Below are 16,972 nucleotides of genomic sequence, written 5' to 3' on the forward strand. Positions count from 1 at the left end.
TGGCTAATGGTTTATCTATCTTATTAATTCTTTCAAAGAACCAACTCCTGGTTCTATTGATCTGTTCCACAGTTCTTCTGGTCTCAATTTCGTTGAGTTCTGCTTGAATTTTAATTAACTCTCTTCTTCTGCTGGGCGTCAGGTCGATTTGCTGCTTCTTCTCTAGCTCCTTTATGTGTAAGGTTAGCTTTTGTATTTGAGTTCTTTCCAGTTTTTGAATGGATGCTTGTATTGCGATGTATTTCCCCCTCAGGACTGCTTTTGCTGCATCCCAAAGATTTTGAACAGTTGTATCTTCATTCTCATTAGTTTCCATGAATCTTTTTAATTCTTCCTTAATTTCCTGGTTGACCCTTTTATCTTTTAGCAGGATGGTCCTTAACCTCCACGTGTTTGAGGTCCTTCCAAACTTCTTGTGATTGAGTTCTAATTTCAAGGCGTTATGGTCTGAGAATATGCAGGGGACGATCCCAATCTTTTGGTATCGGTTCAGACCCGATTTGTGACCCAGTATGTGGTCTATTATGGAGAAAGTTCCATGTGCACTTGAGAAGAATGTGTATTCAGTTGAGTTTGGATGTAAAGTTCTGTAGATATCTGTGAAATCTATCTGGTCCAGTGTATCATTTAAAGCTCTCGTTTCTTTGGAGATGTTGTGCTTAGAAGACCTGTCGAGGGTAGAAAGAGCTAGATTGAAGTCACCAAGTATAAGTGTATTATTATCTAAGTATTTCTTCACTTTGGTTAATAATTCGTTTGAGTATTTGGCAGCTCCCACATTCGGGGCATATATATTGAGGATTGTTAAGTCCTCTTGCTGGATAGATCCTTTAAGTATGATATAGTGTCCCTCTTCGTCTCTCACTACTGTCTTCGGGGTAAATTTTAGTTTATCTGATATAAGGATTGCTACCCCTGCTTTCTTTTGAGAACCATTTGAATGGTAAATGGTTCTCCAACCTTTTATTTTCAGGTTGTAGGTGTCCTTCTGTCTAAAATGAGTCTCTTGTAGACAGCAAATAGATGGGTCCTGCTTTTTTATCCAGTCTGAAACCCTGCGCCTTTTGATGGGGTCATTAAGCCCGTTCACGTTCAGAGTTACTATTGACAGATAGGAGTTTAGTGTCATCGTGATATCTATTTAGTCCTTGTTTTTGTGGATTGTTCCACTGAACTTCTTCTTAAAGGGGAATTTTAAGAGTCCCCCTTAAAATTTCTTTCAGAGCTGGTTTGGAGGTCACATATTCTTTCAGTTCCTGCCTGTCTTGGAAGCTCTTTATCTCTCCTTCCATTTTGAATGAGAGCCTTGCTGGATAAAGTATTCTTGGTTGCATGTTCTTCTCATTTAGGACCCTGAATATATCCTGCCAGCCCTTTCTGGCCTGCCAGGTCTCTGTGGAGAGGTCTGCTGTTACCCTAATATTCGTCCCCATGAAAGTCAGGGACTTCTTGTCTCTTGTTGCTTTAAGTATCTTCTCTTTATCTTTGGAATTTGCAAGCTTCACTATTAGATGTCGAGGTGTTGAACAGTTTTTATTGATTTTAGGGGGGGATCTCTCTATTTCCTGGATCTGAATGCCTGTTTCCCTTCCCAGATTGGGAAAATTTTCAGCTAGGATTTGTTCAAATACATATTCTGGCCCTCTGTCCCTTTCGGTGCCCTCGGGAACCCCAATTAAACGTATGTTTTTCTTCCTTAGGCTGTCATTTATTTCCCTTAATCTGTCTTCATGGTCTTTTAATTGTCTGTCTCTTTTTTCCTCAGTTTCCCTCTTTGCCATTAACTTGCCTTCTATGTCACTCACTCGTTCTTCCACCTCGTTAACCCTCGTCGTTAGGACTTCTAGTTTGGATTGCATCTCATTCAATTGATTTTTAATTTCTGCCTGATTGGATCTAAATTCTGCAGTCATGAAGTCTCGTGAGTCCTTAATGCTTTTTTCTAGAGCCACCAGTAGCTGTATGACAGTGCTTCTGAATTGGCTTTCTGACATTGAATTGTAATCCAGATTTTGTAACTCTGTGGGAGAGAGGGCTGTTTCTGATTCTTTCTTTTGAGGTGAGTTTTTCCTTCTAGTCGTTTTGCTCAGTGCAGAGTGGCCAAAAACAAGTTGTACTGGGAAAAGGAGAGAAAGAGAGAGAAGGAAAGAAAAGAGAAAAAGAAAAAAGAAAAAGAAGGAAAAAAAGAAAAAAAAGAGAAGAAAAAGAGAAAGAAAAAGAAAGAAAGGTGAAAAAAAAGAGGGGGGTGGGGGAAGCAATCAGAAATCAAAAAGAAAAGAAAAAAGAAAAAAAACAAGAAAAAAAAAACACGGGGGAGTATCTTCTGAATCTGTAGACTTTAAGTCCCTTGACTTCCCCTGGAACTGGTCCGTCAAGCTGGTCTTCTGGGGGAGGGGCCTGTTGTGCTGCTTTTCAGGTGTTAGCACTTGGGGGAGCTGCTCTGCCCCTGCCTGCTGCAGGGCTCAGCGGGGGTTGTTTACCCTGTGAGGCCCCAGGAGGAACAGCCGCAGTTGCTATGGCAACTCGGGAAGCCTGGATTCAGCCTCCGCAGGAACTACGGGGCTCTCCATCTGCAGGGCCTGGAGGCTCCGGGGCGGGGCCACTGATCTGCTCAGCTCGGGGTAGGAGTGTCCTTGCTGTCCTGGGCCCTCCAGGCCTCTGCCTGTCCCGGGGGAGGCCGGATCCTGGGCTGTGTCCTGGCGCCCTGTGCTCCGGGGCCTGCGCTGTGGGATTCGCGCGCCCGCCCTGCAGCCCCCTCCACGGAGCCGCTCCTGAGTCCGCGCGCTGCAGCCCTTAGGGAGCTCGGAGCACTCTCCTGCGCGCAGGTGTCTGTTAGTGTCCCAGGGAGCCTGAGGGCATCCCCGCCCTCCTGGGTCCTGTTCCAACTCCCTGCGAGCCCCTTTCCGCCCGGGAAGGTTGGTGCAGCTCCTGCTTCTCCGGGACGGGGCTCTCCTGTCCTGGGGACACTCGCTCCGGCCCTAGCCCGGCTCCTCGCGGGGCCCCTCCCCCTCGGAGGGCTTTTGTTTCTTTATTTCTTTTTCCCCGTCTTCCTACCTTGATAGAAGCGCGAACTCTTCTCACTGTAGCATTCCAGCTGTTCTCTCTTTAAATCTCAGGCCGAATTCGTAGATTTTCAGGATGATTTGAAGGTTATCTAGGTAATTTTTTGGGGACAGGTGATTTGGGGACCCTACTCTTCCGTCATCTTGCCCCTCCTCAAAAATTTGTTTTTAGTATAAAAAATTTAAATACAGACATTATACGTATGGCTTCATTGATAACAGTTTAAATAGTACATTATTAAATTATTCCATTATCAATGCCTATTTATATATACATATTTTTTATTTTATTATTTTTTGTGTATTTTTTATTGGAGTTCAATTTGCCAACATAGCATAACACCCAGTGCTTATCCCATCAAGTGCCCCCCTCAGTGCCTGTCACCCAGTCACCCCATACCCCCACGCTCCTCCCCTTTCACTACCCCTTGTTCATTTCCCAGAGTTAAGAGTCTCTCATGTTCTGTCATCCTCACTGATATTTTCACTCATTTTCTCTCCTTTCCCCTTTATTCCCTTTCACTATTTTTTATATTCCCCAAATGAATGAGACCATATAATGTTTGTCCTTCTCCGATTGACTTATTTCACTCAGCATAATACCCTCCAGTTCCATCCCCGTTGAAGCAAATGGTGGGTATTTGTCGTTTCTATTGGCTGAGTAATATTCCATTATATACATAGACCACATCTTCTTTATCCATCCGTCTTTCGATGGACACCGAGGCTCCTTCCACAGTTTGGCTATTGTGGACATTGCTGCTATAAACATTGGGGTGCAGATGTCCTGCCATTTCACTGCATCTGTATCTTTGACAATGCCTATTTATAAAGATGTATTATTTTTTTTAAGATTTTTTGATTCATTTGAACGAGAAAGCGTGTGAAAGAGTGAAAGCATGAGCATGCAGGAGGGGCAGAGGGAGCAAGAGAAGCAGATTCCCCACTGAGTAGGGATCCTGCCTTGGGGTTCAGTCGTAGGACCCTGGTATTGTAACCTGAGCTGAAGGCAGACATTTAACCGACTGAGCTACCCAGGTGCCCTCATAAAGATGCATTTGTAGGGATCCCTGGGTGATGCAGCGGTTTGGCGCCTGCCTTTAGCCTAGGGCGCAATCCTGGAGACCCAGGATCGAATCCCACATTGGGCTCCCGGTGCATGGAGCCTGCTTCTCCCTCTGCCTGTGTCTCTGCCTCTCTCTCTCTCTGTGACTATCAATCAATCAATAAAATAAAATAAAATAAAATATGCATTTAAATTTTTTTTGATTAGCTGAATTTTGGTCAAGTCCAGCATAGTGGAAGGCATACACCAAGAAGGCATAGTGTGCTCACATGTAACCCAACATGTATAATGGTAACAGGCATAATCTGCATGTTGGAACAAATAAATTGAATATATGAAATTCTGACACCTACAAAGGCATGTATCCCCTCTATACATCCATGAAGGAAACAAAATACAGAAAATGTCTTTCTGGTGGCAACCATGAATGATGGGAAATGGAGCAGGCGTGTTGTTGTCATATATACACCAGGCACTGTTAGACCAGTCTTTGGAACAGAGTTGGGGAGTTAGGTCTTGTCTGAGGGTTGATAAGGATGGTTTCTAGAATTTTCTCCTCTGCTAGGCTTGAGCCTATCTGACTTGGACTATGTTTTTTTCCCTATTTCCAGCTTTGTCTCTGTTTCCTCAGAGTTCCTTTCTTTAGTTAGTTTGGTCTTTCACAGTAGAGGCTTTTCTCAAATGCCTGGCAAACCTTGTTTGTCCGTATTTAGTAGGAAAGAACTAAAATGGTGATTGGAAACTTTTGCATGTGAGCAGGACTTGTTCATTGTTGGATCTTGATGTTTTTTTTGGGGAGCCTCACAGATGGCTATGTCACTTTTCCCAGAGAGAAATTCTCTTGTCTTCTGCTTAGGGGGTTGTATTGGGCTTCTCTAGAGAAATGGAACCAATAGGATGTGTGTATAGATAAATAGAAAGATATTTATTCATTTTTTAAAAAGATTTTATTTATTTATTCATGAGAGACAGAGAGAGAGAGAGAGAGAGAGGCGCAGAGACAGAGAGAGAGAGAGAGAGAGAGAGAGAGAGAGGCGCAGAGACACAGGCAGAGGGAGAAGCAGGCTCCATGCAGGGGCCTGATGTGGAACTCCATCCTGGGTCTCCAGGATCAGGCCCTGGGCTGAAGGCAGCGCTAAACCGCTGAGCCACCCGGGCTGCCCTAGAAAGATATTTATTATAAGGAATTGACTTGCATGATTATGAAGCTAGCAAGTTTATAATCGGGGGAGCTGGCAGGTTGGAGACCTTGGAGAGCTGATGTTTATTTTTTTTAATTTTTTTAAATTTTTTTTATTTATGATAGTCACACACACACAGAGAGAGAGAGAGAGAAAGAGAGGGGGGGCAGAGACATAGGCAGAGGGAGAAGCAGGCTCCATGCACCGGGAGCCCGACGTGGGATTTGATCCGGGGTCTCCAGGATCACGCCCTGGGCCAAAGGCAGGCGCCAAACCGCTGCGCCACCCAGGGATCCCGAGAGCTGATGTTTCACTTTGAGTCCAAAGGCAGTCTGCTGTAGAACCAGAAAGAGCTGCTGTTACAGATAAAGTCTTGTAGGTAGGCTGCTGGAGAATTCTCTCCTGCTTTGGAGGAGGCTGGTCTTTTTGTTTTATGAGAGCCTTCAACGGATTGAATGAGGGCCACCCACATTATGGAGGGTAGTGTATTCAAAGTCCACCAATTTAAATGTTAATCTCATCTAAAACACTCTCACAGAAGCACCCAAAATAATGTTTGACTAAATATCTGGGCACTCTGTGGCCCAGCCAACTTGACACATAAAATTAACCATCATGGGTTATAAACTTGGCTACTAGCACTCTGGGATATTAGCAATGGAAGGGGGTGAGGAAGGGTCCTCAGCTGTGCCTGTTGTCTAAACTCAGTTTCATCTTCAGAAGTAAAACCTTCATGTTAGTGTGGTGAAGGAATTTGGGGCTCTAACTGCTTCTTACGTAGGTTTTCAACCAATCCTGTTTTTTGTCCTTCTTGTAGTTCTGCTACCTCCACTTTTCAGAGGTATCTGGTCCCTCAAATTCCTGAGCCTTTTAGAGAATTCTCAAACATGAATCTGCTGCTTTTAAGCCTTTTTCTGTTGCTACCTTAGGTTTTATTTTCTGTTTTGTTAAGTTGGTTACTATTTGTCCAGTTTTGTTCTGGGTTCCAAAATCTTATTGGGATCTCTCATTTGTTGTTGTGTCCTCACTTATTCATTTGAACTTGTGCTTTATGCCTTTTTTATGCTTTTACTTTTCAGTGGGGCTTTGAGGGGACCCAGAGTTATATACGTTCAATATGCCATGTTTAACTGGCATTCTTTTTAAAAAAGAAGAGAGTGTTAACTTTTTAACAACCAAGATATGTTTAGTTAACTAGACAATAAGTTCTAAAGGTCTCTTCTCTACTAAATATTTGCTCTATCAAAAAACATTCCAACTCAAAGCAATCACTGATACTAATTGACAATGAGTACAGCGACTGGAAGATTTAAGATTTAATAAATCTTATAAAAAGGAATACTGTATTTCTAAGTTCCATTTTCTGCCTTTAGAAATTTTTTTTAAAGATTTTATTTATTTATTCATGAGAGACACACAGAGAGAGAGGAGCAGAGACACAGGCAGAGGGAGAAGCAGGCTCCATGCAGGGAGCTTGATGTGGGACTCAATCCCGGGACTCCAGGATCACACCCTGGGCAAAAGGCAGGCACTAAACCACTGAGCCACCCAGGGATTCCCTATTTTCTTAGAATTAATTTTAGTGGTATGCTTCTCTGGATAGCCAGATATATCTAACATAAATATCCAGCAGTAATGACTTTTATCATTATAAAATTAATGTTTATGTTAAGACTTTGTCTTAGTTATACTAAGCTGCTTGACTATTGCATACCAGTTGTTGGATTTCCTAGTTAATTTTCCAGGGATTGTGATAATAAGATATTAATATTTCCTTTGCCCTGTTTTCCTAGCTTCCCTTTTTGTTTTCCTCCCTTTCTGTTGAAATTAACAATGAGTCAACTTTGAGTCCTGGGTATGCTACCTGTGAAAGTAAGCCATGCTAGCGGGTACAACTGGTAGACCTAAGGCATGGGCAGAGAAGAGGAGAGAAAATATAAGGAAGAAGTAAAATAGGAGAAAAGGTCATAAAAGAGAAGTCCACAGGCTGGCAAGGGTAGTTTTATGACAGTTGATTTAAATGTCTGGTTAATTATTTTTTAATTTCCTATTGCATCTTCCTGTAGCTGTATCACATAGTAAAATTCGGGTCTGAGTATATGTTTAATCTGTTTATTTTATCATTACTTTTCTTCCTTACTCCATAGGATTCAAAATTGAAAATTCTTATTTCATTTCAGGGAATGCAGCCTCATCTTCAGGCTTTGTTGTCACTGTATAAGTTCTTTGCTCCTACTTTGATTTCTGTCTCTTTGCCGGCGAGGAAGAAGGTAAGGGATTAAGGAGTGAAAAGTCATATTGAGATTGAAATATGTTTTTTTTATTAAATTAATTTGCCGATTTGAACTGAAATGTTTATAGCATTACTGTTTTTTTTAAGATTTTATTTATTTATTCATGAGAGAGAGAGAGAGAAAGAGAGGCAGAGACACAGGCAGATGGAGAAGCAAGCCCCATGCAAGGAGCCCGACATACGACTTGATCCTGGGTCTCCAGGATCAGGTCCTGGGCTGAAGGCAATGCTAAACTGCTGAGCCACCCGGGCTGCCCAGCATTACTGTTTTAAGAGTAGTATTGTGGCACTATTTCTGGAAAGTTTTTTTAGGGGTTGGCACTTTGTTTTGGTTCTTTTTGATGTATTTAATAGATTCTTGATCAGAAAAAAAGACCTTAATGGATTTGCATGGCTATAAAATGTTTCATAATTAATATTCTTTCAATTAATGTAGAGTTTGGGATTTTATATTGCTTTGGGTTATGGTTATCTACACATGTACTTTAATACAATTTTTTATAGATCTATTTTAAGAATTCAGAGAATCTGTGGAAGACCGCTCTACTTGCTGTGAGGCAAAGGAATCAGGGACCCCCTCCTGAGCCTCTAAAGTTGATGTTAGGTTCTGCTAAGGTCCGTCCTGTAAAAAGAGTAAGTATTGAAAACCCCAAAAGATTTGTGCAACTTCCTTTTCTTAAATACAAACATTAACCACTCAGATATTTGAAAAAATTACAGATATTTAAAGATATTTTAATTGTCCAGGATTCTATGCAAATCACATTCAGACTTCATTAATTGAATCATCTCAGCAATTGCTTTTACATTTAGTTTGTAGTCTGTTTAGTCCATTGATTGTTTTATTGTGTTTCTTCTTTAGAAATGGAATTCTTACTCAGTTATACCAGTGCTAAATTCTAGTAGCTGCAGTAAAGAATGTGGGAAAAAAGAGATGATTCTTTCTAATTATCTCAGTAGCCGTGAATTGTTTCCACTAGAACAGCTCAAAAGCTTCCCTCAACTCTTACAGAACATCCATTGCTTAGAGGTATGTGACTTGACCATGTGCTTATCTGTATTTTCCGTTTGATCTTCATAGCCTTTATTTTTGTTATATATGCTTTCTGATGATTTCCTTGTTGCTATAACCTACTTTTCATATATTTAGTTGACTGTTCTCTCTTTGCAGCTGCCTTCTCAGATGGGTGCAGTGTTGAACAATTCTCTGTTACTTCACTATATTAACTGTGTCAAAGACGAGTCTATCTTACTGAGGCTCTATCACTGGTTGAGTCAAACATTACAAGAAGGTAAAAATTGATCCTTAAAAGCATTAGGTGAATGAGGAAGGAACAAGATAGTTCATATCTTTTATAAGGGTGACAAATTCTAAATAGAAGGAGCCTTCGTATGCTGTAACTATTTCTCTGATAATCATATATTCAGAGCTGGTATACTTCCCTTGTAATTTTGGGAGACAGTAAGAAAGGAGATGTGTTGTTAAGGAAACATTGCTGGATGGCCACCCAAACTCTCTGGGTGGCTCCATTTTGATGACCATCACAATCCAAACCCTCTTCGTCTGTATCTGTCCAGAAACTTGCTATTCAGGCCCCCAAATCATCATATTAATGCTAACCCATATTCAAAGAGGGCTAATATAGAAGTCAGAATATCAACTTACTATTTCATCATAGAAGTAATTCTTCTTGGTGACCAAAGTATTCATGTCTGTCAACAACAATGTCTCCTCTCTGCTGCCAGTATAGATGGGAGCCAAGTTAGTCATTAGAAGATTTCTTAATTACAGATTTGAAGGAAAAAGCAATAAGGAAGTTTTTCATCCAGGCCATAGTAAATAAAGCCTGATCATTTCATTCCTCCAAGGGGATCAGTTTCTCTGGAAATCATATTTCTGTTGACCAGACTGTTTCTTTCCTGAGTAAGCAACTCCTGACTCTTCAGGTATTTAAAGTTGGTTTTAGTCGGTTCCAGGCTAACTCCTTTTCCTGCTCATTTTTTCTTTAGATAGGATATGATATAATTAGATTACCACTTACTAAAGTTCTACCACTCTGATATTATCCCCAGCTCGCCCTAGTTGAAGTTTGGGGTATTCTCAAATTTTTATTTATTTATTTATTTTATTTTTAAAAATTTATTCATAGACACAGAGAGTGGCAGAGACACAGGCAGAGGGAGAAGCAGGCTCCATGCAGGGAGCCCGATGTGGGACTTGATCCCGGGTCTCCAGGATCACACCCCAGGCCGCAGGCGGTGCCAAACTGCTGTGCCACTGGGGCTGCCCTATTCTCAAACTTTTAATTCATACATGCATAGTCTCTTGGACTACTATGTGACTTATGCTAATCACATATATTATATGTCAATTTTACTACTTTATTTTTCACTATATAAGCTTTCTCTATATCATGAAATTTTTGAAGAGCCTCTCACTGTCACTTCCACATACCTGTTACAGTCTGCAGTGCCAGTTGGTTAGGTATATAAGACTGATTACTTGTTTATATTTGTCATTTGTCACTTTAGAGTAGTGTTAATTATGTTTCATATAGATTTTATTGTCATGCAACCAGATGCTTATATTTAATATTTCCGTTCCAGAGTGTATTTGGTACAAGGTAAATAATTTTGAACATGAGAAAGAATTTGCCAACTTCCTGGCCACTGTCAACAGGGCACAGTGCTTCTTACAAGTAAGATTTCACTTTCTTCATATACACTCCAGCATTTTTTTTTACTAAAATTCATCGAGATATACATTGAATACCTTTTCTTTAGTGCTCAGCATCATTTGTAAACAGTATTTGCTCAATTAAAAACTCATTATAGAGTTGAGTTGAATTGATACTTATTTCTATACTGTTGGATTTGAAGAAATCATTTGTCAAATTAGAGAGAAAGGCCTATAATTTAAGAGAACAAACTGAATATGTAATTGAATGAATTCAACTAATTGAATTAGCTGGTAAGATAGATCTCATAGGATTACCAATTGTGTTCTCATAATTAACAAATATATTTTAATGTTCTAGCCAATTAATTATTTGACATACTTAAGTAACCCTAGTTGTACTTTAGGCTGCAGCTCAATTATCAGTACCATGAAGAAGCCTATACTCATTACCCTAGTCTGGTTTAGATGTTTGTTTTATGTGCTTCCTTAATTCACTGTGTTTACCTGTATCATGGCACTTTCAGCATCTGTTTTTCCACACATTATGAGCTTCCAGGCCTTGGGAACCATGTCTAACTTGTCTTTTTTAAAAGATTTTATTTATTTATTCATTCATGAAAGACAGAGAGAGAGAGAGGCAGAGACATAGGCAGAAGGAGAAGCAGGCTCCATGCCGGCAGCCTGATGTGGGACTTGATCCCGGGTCTCCAGGATCATGCCCTAGGCCAAAGGCAGGTGCTAAACCACTGAGCCACCTAGGGATCCCCTCTAATTGTCTTCATTCATGTACAAGTGTTTAGCTTGGCACCTGGTACAAAAGAGATGCTCAATAAATATGTTGACTAAATCTTAAGGATTTGATGTGAAACCATTGAATTGGAAGTTGGATATATATGGTGGTGAAGATAAAGGGATAAATTCAGGTTGACTTTTGAGTTTCCTGCTTGGGAGGAGGATGATGGCATTCAGTAAGAAAGGGAATGTAGAAGGAACAGGCTTGAAAGGAAAGAAATTTGACTTATTTTTTAGAGATTTTATTTATTTATTTGAGAGAGAGAGAGAGAACACATGACTGGGAGGCAGGGAAAAGGAAAAGCAGACTCCCTGCTGAGAAGAGAGCCTGATGCATGGCTTGATCCCAGGACCCTGGGGTCATGACCTGAGCTGAAGTCAGATGCTTAACTGACTGAGTCACCCAGTTGCCCCAGATTTGACTTAAAAGATGCCTGTGAGATATCTAAAAGGTCATATCCAGAAAGTAGTTAAATTATGAGTCTAGAGCTGAGGAATGAGATTTGAGCTAAAGATACAGCATTAGGAATTCTCATGATATAGGTGGTGGTTTTAGCTATGTTATAGATGAGATTGCCCAGAGAATTCATGTCATAAAAAAGTCAAGGATGGAGTCTTGGTACATACCATTATTTAAGGCTTAGGGCAACAAAGGGGAAAAAAAGGAAAGCCTTGCTTCTTCTCTTTGGTGGAAGCATAAGCAGTCTACATACTCAGTGTTCCATCAGATGGAGCTGTCCAGCGTTTGGATTTGGTCTATGGTCTCTAAAGAAATTCTAGCCCTATTATAACATTGTATACATTTTTAAAAGATTTTGATTTGTTTATTTGAGAGAGAGAGAGCACACGAGCAGGGAGAGGAGCAGAGGGAGAGGGACAAGCAGACTCTACGCGGAGCGTAGAGCCTGACATGGGGCTTAATCCCAGGACCCTGAGATCATTACCTGAGCCTAAACCAAGAGTTGGATGCATAACCAGTTGAGCCACCCAGGTGCCCCAACATTGCTTACATTTTATTGACTGCACAAGGGACTGCATATACCCCAGAGTAGTACAATTTCATTTATCTTAAAAAATATTCCATTAGTTGATTTTTTTACCTTCTTTCCAATTGATGTTTTATGGTATTTGTAAAGTATGTTGATGAAGATGATAATGTGTCCAAATAATCATCTGGTCCTTTTTATGAGGAACTCTGGCACCTAACACAAGGATTTTATTATAGTGCTGACAAAAAATTTAGTCTAAGAGTAAAATAATTATAGCACAGTATAACTGTTTAGAGAGTAGTTAATGGACTGAGTTTCATACGAATTTTTGCTCTTGGCTTGTTATAGGAGGGGTTTTATTCCTGTGAAACATTCCTATACAAGAGCCTTCCTCTCTGGGATGGCTTCTGTTGTCGATCACAGTTCCTTCAACTTGTGAGCTGGATTCCTTTTAATAGCTTCTCTGGTATGTATCCTGAAAATTTGGAGTCCTTTAATTCAATGTATTATTAATTGAAAGAATCTTAAATAATCTTTTTTTTTCAATTCCTAGAGGTGAAACCACTTGTTTTTGACCATCTAGCACAGCTCTTCTTTACATCAACCATTTATTTCAAGGTAAAAAAAAAAACTATCTAAGAAAGTATTGTTTTATGGCCAGTGGTACATGATTCCAAACCCATGTTAAAGCGATGGTTTCCTAACAGGATTCCCTTGGACCTAGACTTGAGGTACTGCATTACTCAAATCAAAGTTAGTGCATAAAATTTTCTGTTTTAAAAGTTTTGTTGCCTATAATTTTCCTGAACTATTTCCACTTGTGGCAGATGACAAAGTGAATGAACAGGTGACAAATTAGTGTTAATAAAAACAAAGTGGGAAATACTTAACCATACTTAGATTGTTGTGGTTGATATGTTTATAGATACACTTACTCATTTTACACATAATTACTGAGCACCTACCATGTACTAGATGCCCTTCTTGTCACTGGGAATGCAGTAATGGCCAAAGCAAATAAAACCCCCTGTGACATTCATATTCTATATTTATAACAGAAATTATAAGGAATTATATGAAATTGTAATGAATTATAACAAAATTTTTTTTCTGCTAATAAAATTGTTCTAACCTTATATGATAAAATTAATACTATTTTGGGGTATTCCTCAAAAAGACCACTGTGGCTTCCAAGAGTTTTACCCCACTTAGTCTGAGAGCCACTTTTGTAAAGAATGATTATTTCTATTCCAGAAGAATAACAATATAAGCAATGTTTCTTTTTTTAATAAATTTATTTTTTTATTGGTGTTCAGTTTGTCAACATACAGAATAACACCCAGTGCTCATCCCGTCAAGTGCCCACCTCAGTGCCCGCCACCCAGTCACCCCCACCCCCCGCCCACCTCCCCTTCCACTACCCCTAGTTCGTTTCCCAGAGTTAGGAGTCTTTCATGTTCTGTCTCCCTTTCTGATATTTCCCACATATTTCTTTTCCTTTCCCCTTTATTCCCTTTCACTATTTTTTATATTCCCCAAATGAATGACCATGTAATTTTTTTTGTCCTTCTCCGATTGACTTACTTCACTCAGCATAATACCCTCCAGTTCCATCCACGTCGAAGCAAATGGTGGGTATTTGTCATTTCTAATGGCTGAGTAATATTCCATTGTATACATAAACCACATCTTCTTTATCCATTCATCTTTCGATGGACACCGAGGCACCTTCCACAGTTTGGCTATTGTGGACATTGCTGCTATAAACATCGGGGGGCAGGTGTCCCGGCATTTCACTGCATCTGTATCTTTGGGGTAAATCCCCAGCAGTGCAATTGCTGGGTCGTAGGGCAGGTCTATTTTTAACTCTTTGAGGAACCTCCACACAGTTTCCAGAGGGGCTGCACCAGTTCACATTCCCACCAACAGTGCAGGAGGGTTCCCCTTTCTCCACATCCTCTCCAACATTTGTGGTTTCCTGCCTTGTTAATTTTCCCCATTCTCACTGGTATGAGGTGGTATCTCATTGTGGTTTTGATTTTTATTTCCCTGACAGTAAGTGGTGCGGAGCATTTTCTCATGTGCTTGTTGGCCATGTCTATGTCTTCCTCTGAGATTTCTATTCATGTCTTTTGCCCATTTCATGATTGGATTGTTTCTTTGCTGTTGAGTTTAATAAGTTCTTTATAGATCTTTATAGATCCCTTTATCTAATAGGTCATTTGCAAATATCTTCTCCCATTCTGTAGGTTGTCTTTTAGTTTTGTTGACTGTTTCTTTTGCTGTGCAAAAGCTTCTTATATTGATGAAGTCCCAATAGTTCATTTTTGCTTTTGTTTCTTTTGCCTTCGTGGATGTATCTTGCAAGAAGTTACTGTGGCCACGTTCAAAAAGGGTGTTGCCTGTGTTTCCTCTAGGATTTTGATGGAATATTGTCTCACATTTAGATCTTTCATCCATTTTGAGTTTATCTTTGTGTATGGTGCAAGAGAGTGGTCTCGTTTCATTCTTCTGCATGTGGATGTCCAATTTTCCCAGCACCATTTATTGAAGAGACTGTCTTTTTTCCAATGGATAGTCTTTCCTGCTTTGTCGAATATTAGTTGACCATAAAATTGAGGGTCCACTTCTGGATTCTCTCTTCTGTTCCATTGATCTATGTGTCTGTTTTTGTGCCAGTACCACACTGTCTTGATGACCGCAGCTTTGTAGTACAACCTGAAATCTGGCATTGGGATGCCCCCAGCTCTGGTTTTCTTTTTTAAAATTCCCTCGGCTATTCAGGGTCTTTTCTGATTCCACACAAATCTTAAAATAATTTGTTCTAACTCTCTGAAGCAAGTCCATGGTATTTTGATAGGGATTGCATTAAACTTGCAAATTGCCCTGGGTAACATTGACATTTTCACAATATTAATTCTGCCAATCCATGAGCATGGAATATTTTTCCATCTCTTTGTGTCTTCCTCAATTTCTTTCAGAAGTGTTCTATAGTTTTTAGGGTATAGATCCTTTACCTCTTTGGTTAGGTTTACTCCTAGGTATCTTATGCTTTTGGGTGCAATTGTCAATGGGATTGACTCCTTCATTTCTCTTTCTTCAGTCTCATTGTTAGTGTGTAGAAATGCCACTGACTTCTGGGCATTGATTTTGTATCTTGCCACACTGCCAAATTGCTGTATGAGTTCTAGAAATCTTGGGGTGGAGACTTTTGGGTTTTCTATGTAGAGTATCATGTCTTCGGTGAAGAGGGAGAGTTTGACTTCTTCTCTGCCAATTTGAATGCCTTTTATTTCTTTTTTTGTTGTCTGATTGCTGAGGCTAGGGCTTCTAGTACTATGTTGAATAGCAGTGGTGAGAGTGGACATCCCTGTCTTGTTCCTGATCTTAGGGGAAAGGCTCCCAGTGCTTCCCCATTGAGAATGATATTTGCTGTGGGCTTTTCATAGATGGCTTTTAATATGTTGAGGAATGTTCCCTCTATCCCTACACTCTGAAGAGTTTTGATGAGGAATGAATGCTGTATTTTGTCAAATGCTTTCTTGGCATCTGTTGAGAGGATCATATGGTTCTTGTTTTTTCTCTTGATGATATGATCAATCACAATGATTGTTTTACGAGTGTTGAACCAGCCTTGCATCCCAGGGATAAATCCTACTTGGTCATGGTGAATAATCTTCTTAACGTATTGTTGTATCCTATTGGCTAGTATCTTGTTGAGAATTTTTGCATCCATGTTCATCAGGGATATTGGTCTATAATTCTCCTTTTTGGTGGAGTCTTTGTCTGGTTTTGGAATTAAGGTGATGCTGGGCCTCATAAAATGAGTTTGGAAGTATTCCATCTCTTTCTATCTTTTCAAAGAGCTTTAGTAGAATAGGTATAGTTTCTTCTTTAAACGTTTGATAGAATTCCCCAGGGAAGCCATCTGGCCTTGGACTTTTGTGTTTGGGAGGTTTTTGATGACTGCTTCAATTTCCTCCCTTGTTATTGGCCTGTTCAGGTTTTCTATTTCTTCCTGTTCCAGTTTTGGTAGTTTGTGTTTTTCCAGAAATGGGTCCATTTCATCTAGATTGCCTAATTTATTGGCGTATAGCTGCTCATAATGTTTTTAAAATTGTTTGTATTTTCTTGGTGTTGGTAGTGATCTCTCCTTTCTCATTCATGATTTTATTGATTTGAGTAGTCTCTCTCTTCTTTTTAATAAGGCTGGCTAATGGTTTATCTATCTTATTAATTCTTTCAAAGAACCAACTCCCGTTTTTTTTTTTTTATCTGTTTCACAGTTCTTCTGGTCTCTATTTCATTGAGATCTGCTCAAATCTTTATTAATTCTCTTCTGCTGGGTGTAGGATCTATTTGCAGTTTTTTCTCTAGCTCCTTTAGGTGTAAGGTTAGCTTTTGTATTTGAGTTCTTTCCAGTTTTTGGATGGATGCTTGTATTGCGATGTATTTTCCCCTCCGGACTGCTTTTGCTGTATCCCAAAGATTTTGAATGGTTGTATCTTCATTCTCATTAGTTTCCATGAATCTTTTTAATTCTTTAATTTCCTTATTGACCCTTTCATCTTTTAGCAGGATGGTCCTTAACCTCCACATGTTTGAAATCCTTCCAAACTTCTTCTTGTGATTTAGTTCTAATTTCAAAGCATTATGGTCTGAGAATACGCAGGGAACGATCCCAATCTTTTGGTATTGGTTAAGACCTGATTTGTGACCCAGTATGTGGTCTCTTCTGGAGAAAGAGAAGTGCACTTGAGAAGAATGTGTATTCAGTTGCATTTGGATGTAAGGTTCTGTAGATATCTGTGAAATCCATCTGGTCTAGTGTATCATTTAAAGCTCTTGTTTCTTTGGTGATGTTGTGCTTAGAAGACGATCGATTGTAGAAAGTGCTACATTGAAGCCA

The 16,972-nt window shown here is 39.8% G+C and overlaps 1 protein-coding gene across 2 annotated transcripts in view; it reads left to right on the top strand.

Moving 5' to 3' along the window:
- Positions 1 to 16,972, top strand: part of CENPI (centromere protein I) — a 73,212-nt gene that overhangs the window by 21,258 nt on the left and 34,982 nt on the right. For both annotated transcript variants that reach the window (XM_055338217.1, XM_055338218.1), the window contains exons 8-14: positions 7,490 to 7,579; positions 8,107 to 8,235; positions 8,465 to 8,632; positions 8,774 to 8,894; positions 10,210 to 10,301; positions 12,412 to 12,529; positions 12,617 to 12,681. In XM_055338217.1, coding sequence (XP_055194192.1) covers positions 7,490 to 7,579; positions 8,107 to 8,235; positions 8,465 to 8,632; positions 8,774 to 8,894; positions 10,210 to 10,301; positions 12,412 to 12,529; positions 12,617 to 12,681 — 783 coding nt within the window. The remainder of the gene's footprint in view (positions 1 to 7,489; positions 7,580 to 8,106; positions 8,236 to 8,464; positions 8,633 to 8,773; positions 8,895 to 10,209; positions 10,302 to 12,411; positions 12,530 to 12,616; positions 12,682 to 16,972) is intronic.

The sequence above is a fragment of the Nyctereutes procyonoides genome, unplaced genomic scaffold (assembly GCF_905146905.1).
Source record: "Nyctereutes procyonoides isolate TBG_1078 unplaced genomic scaffold, NYPRO_anot_genome, whole genome shotgun sequence".
NCBI lineage: Eukaryota > Metazoa > Chordata > Mammalia > Carnivora > Canidae > Nyctereutes > Nyctereutes procyonoides.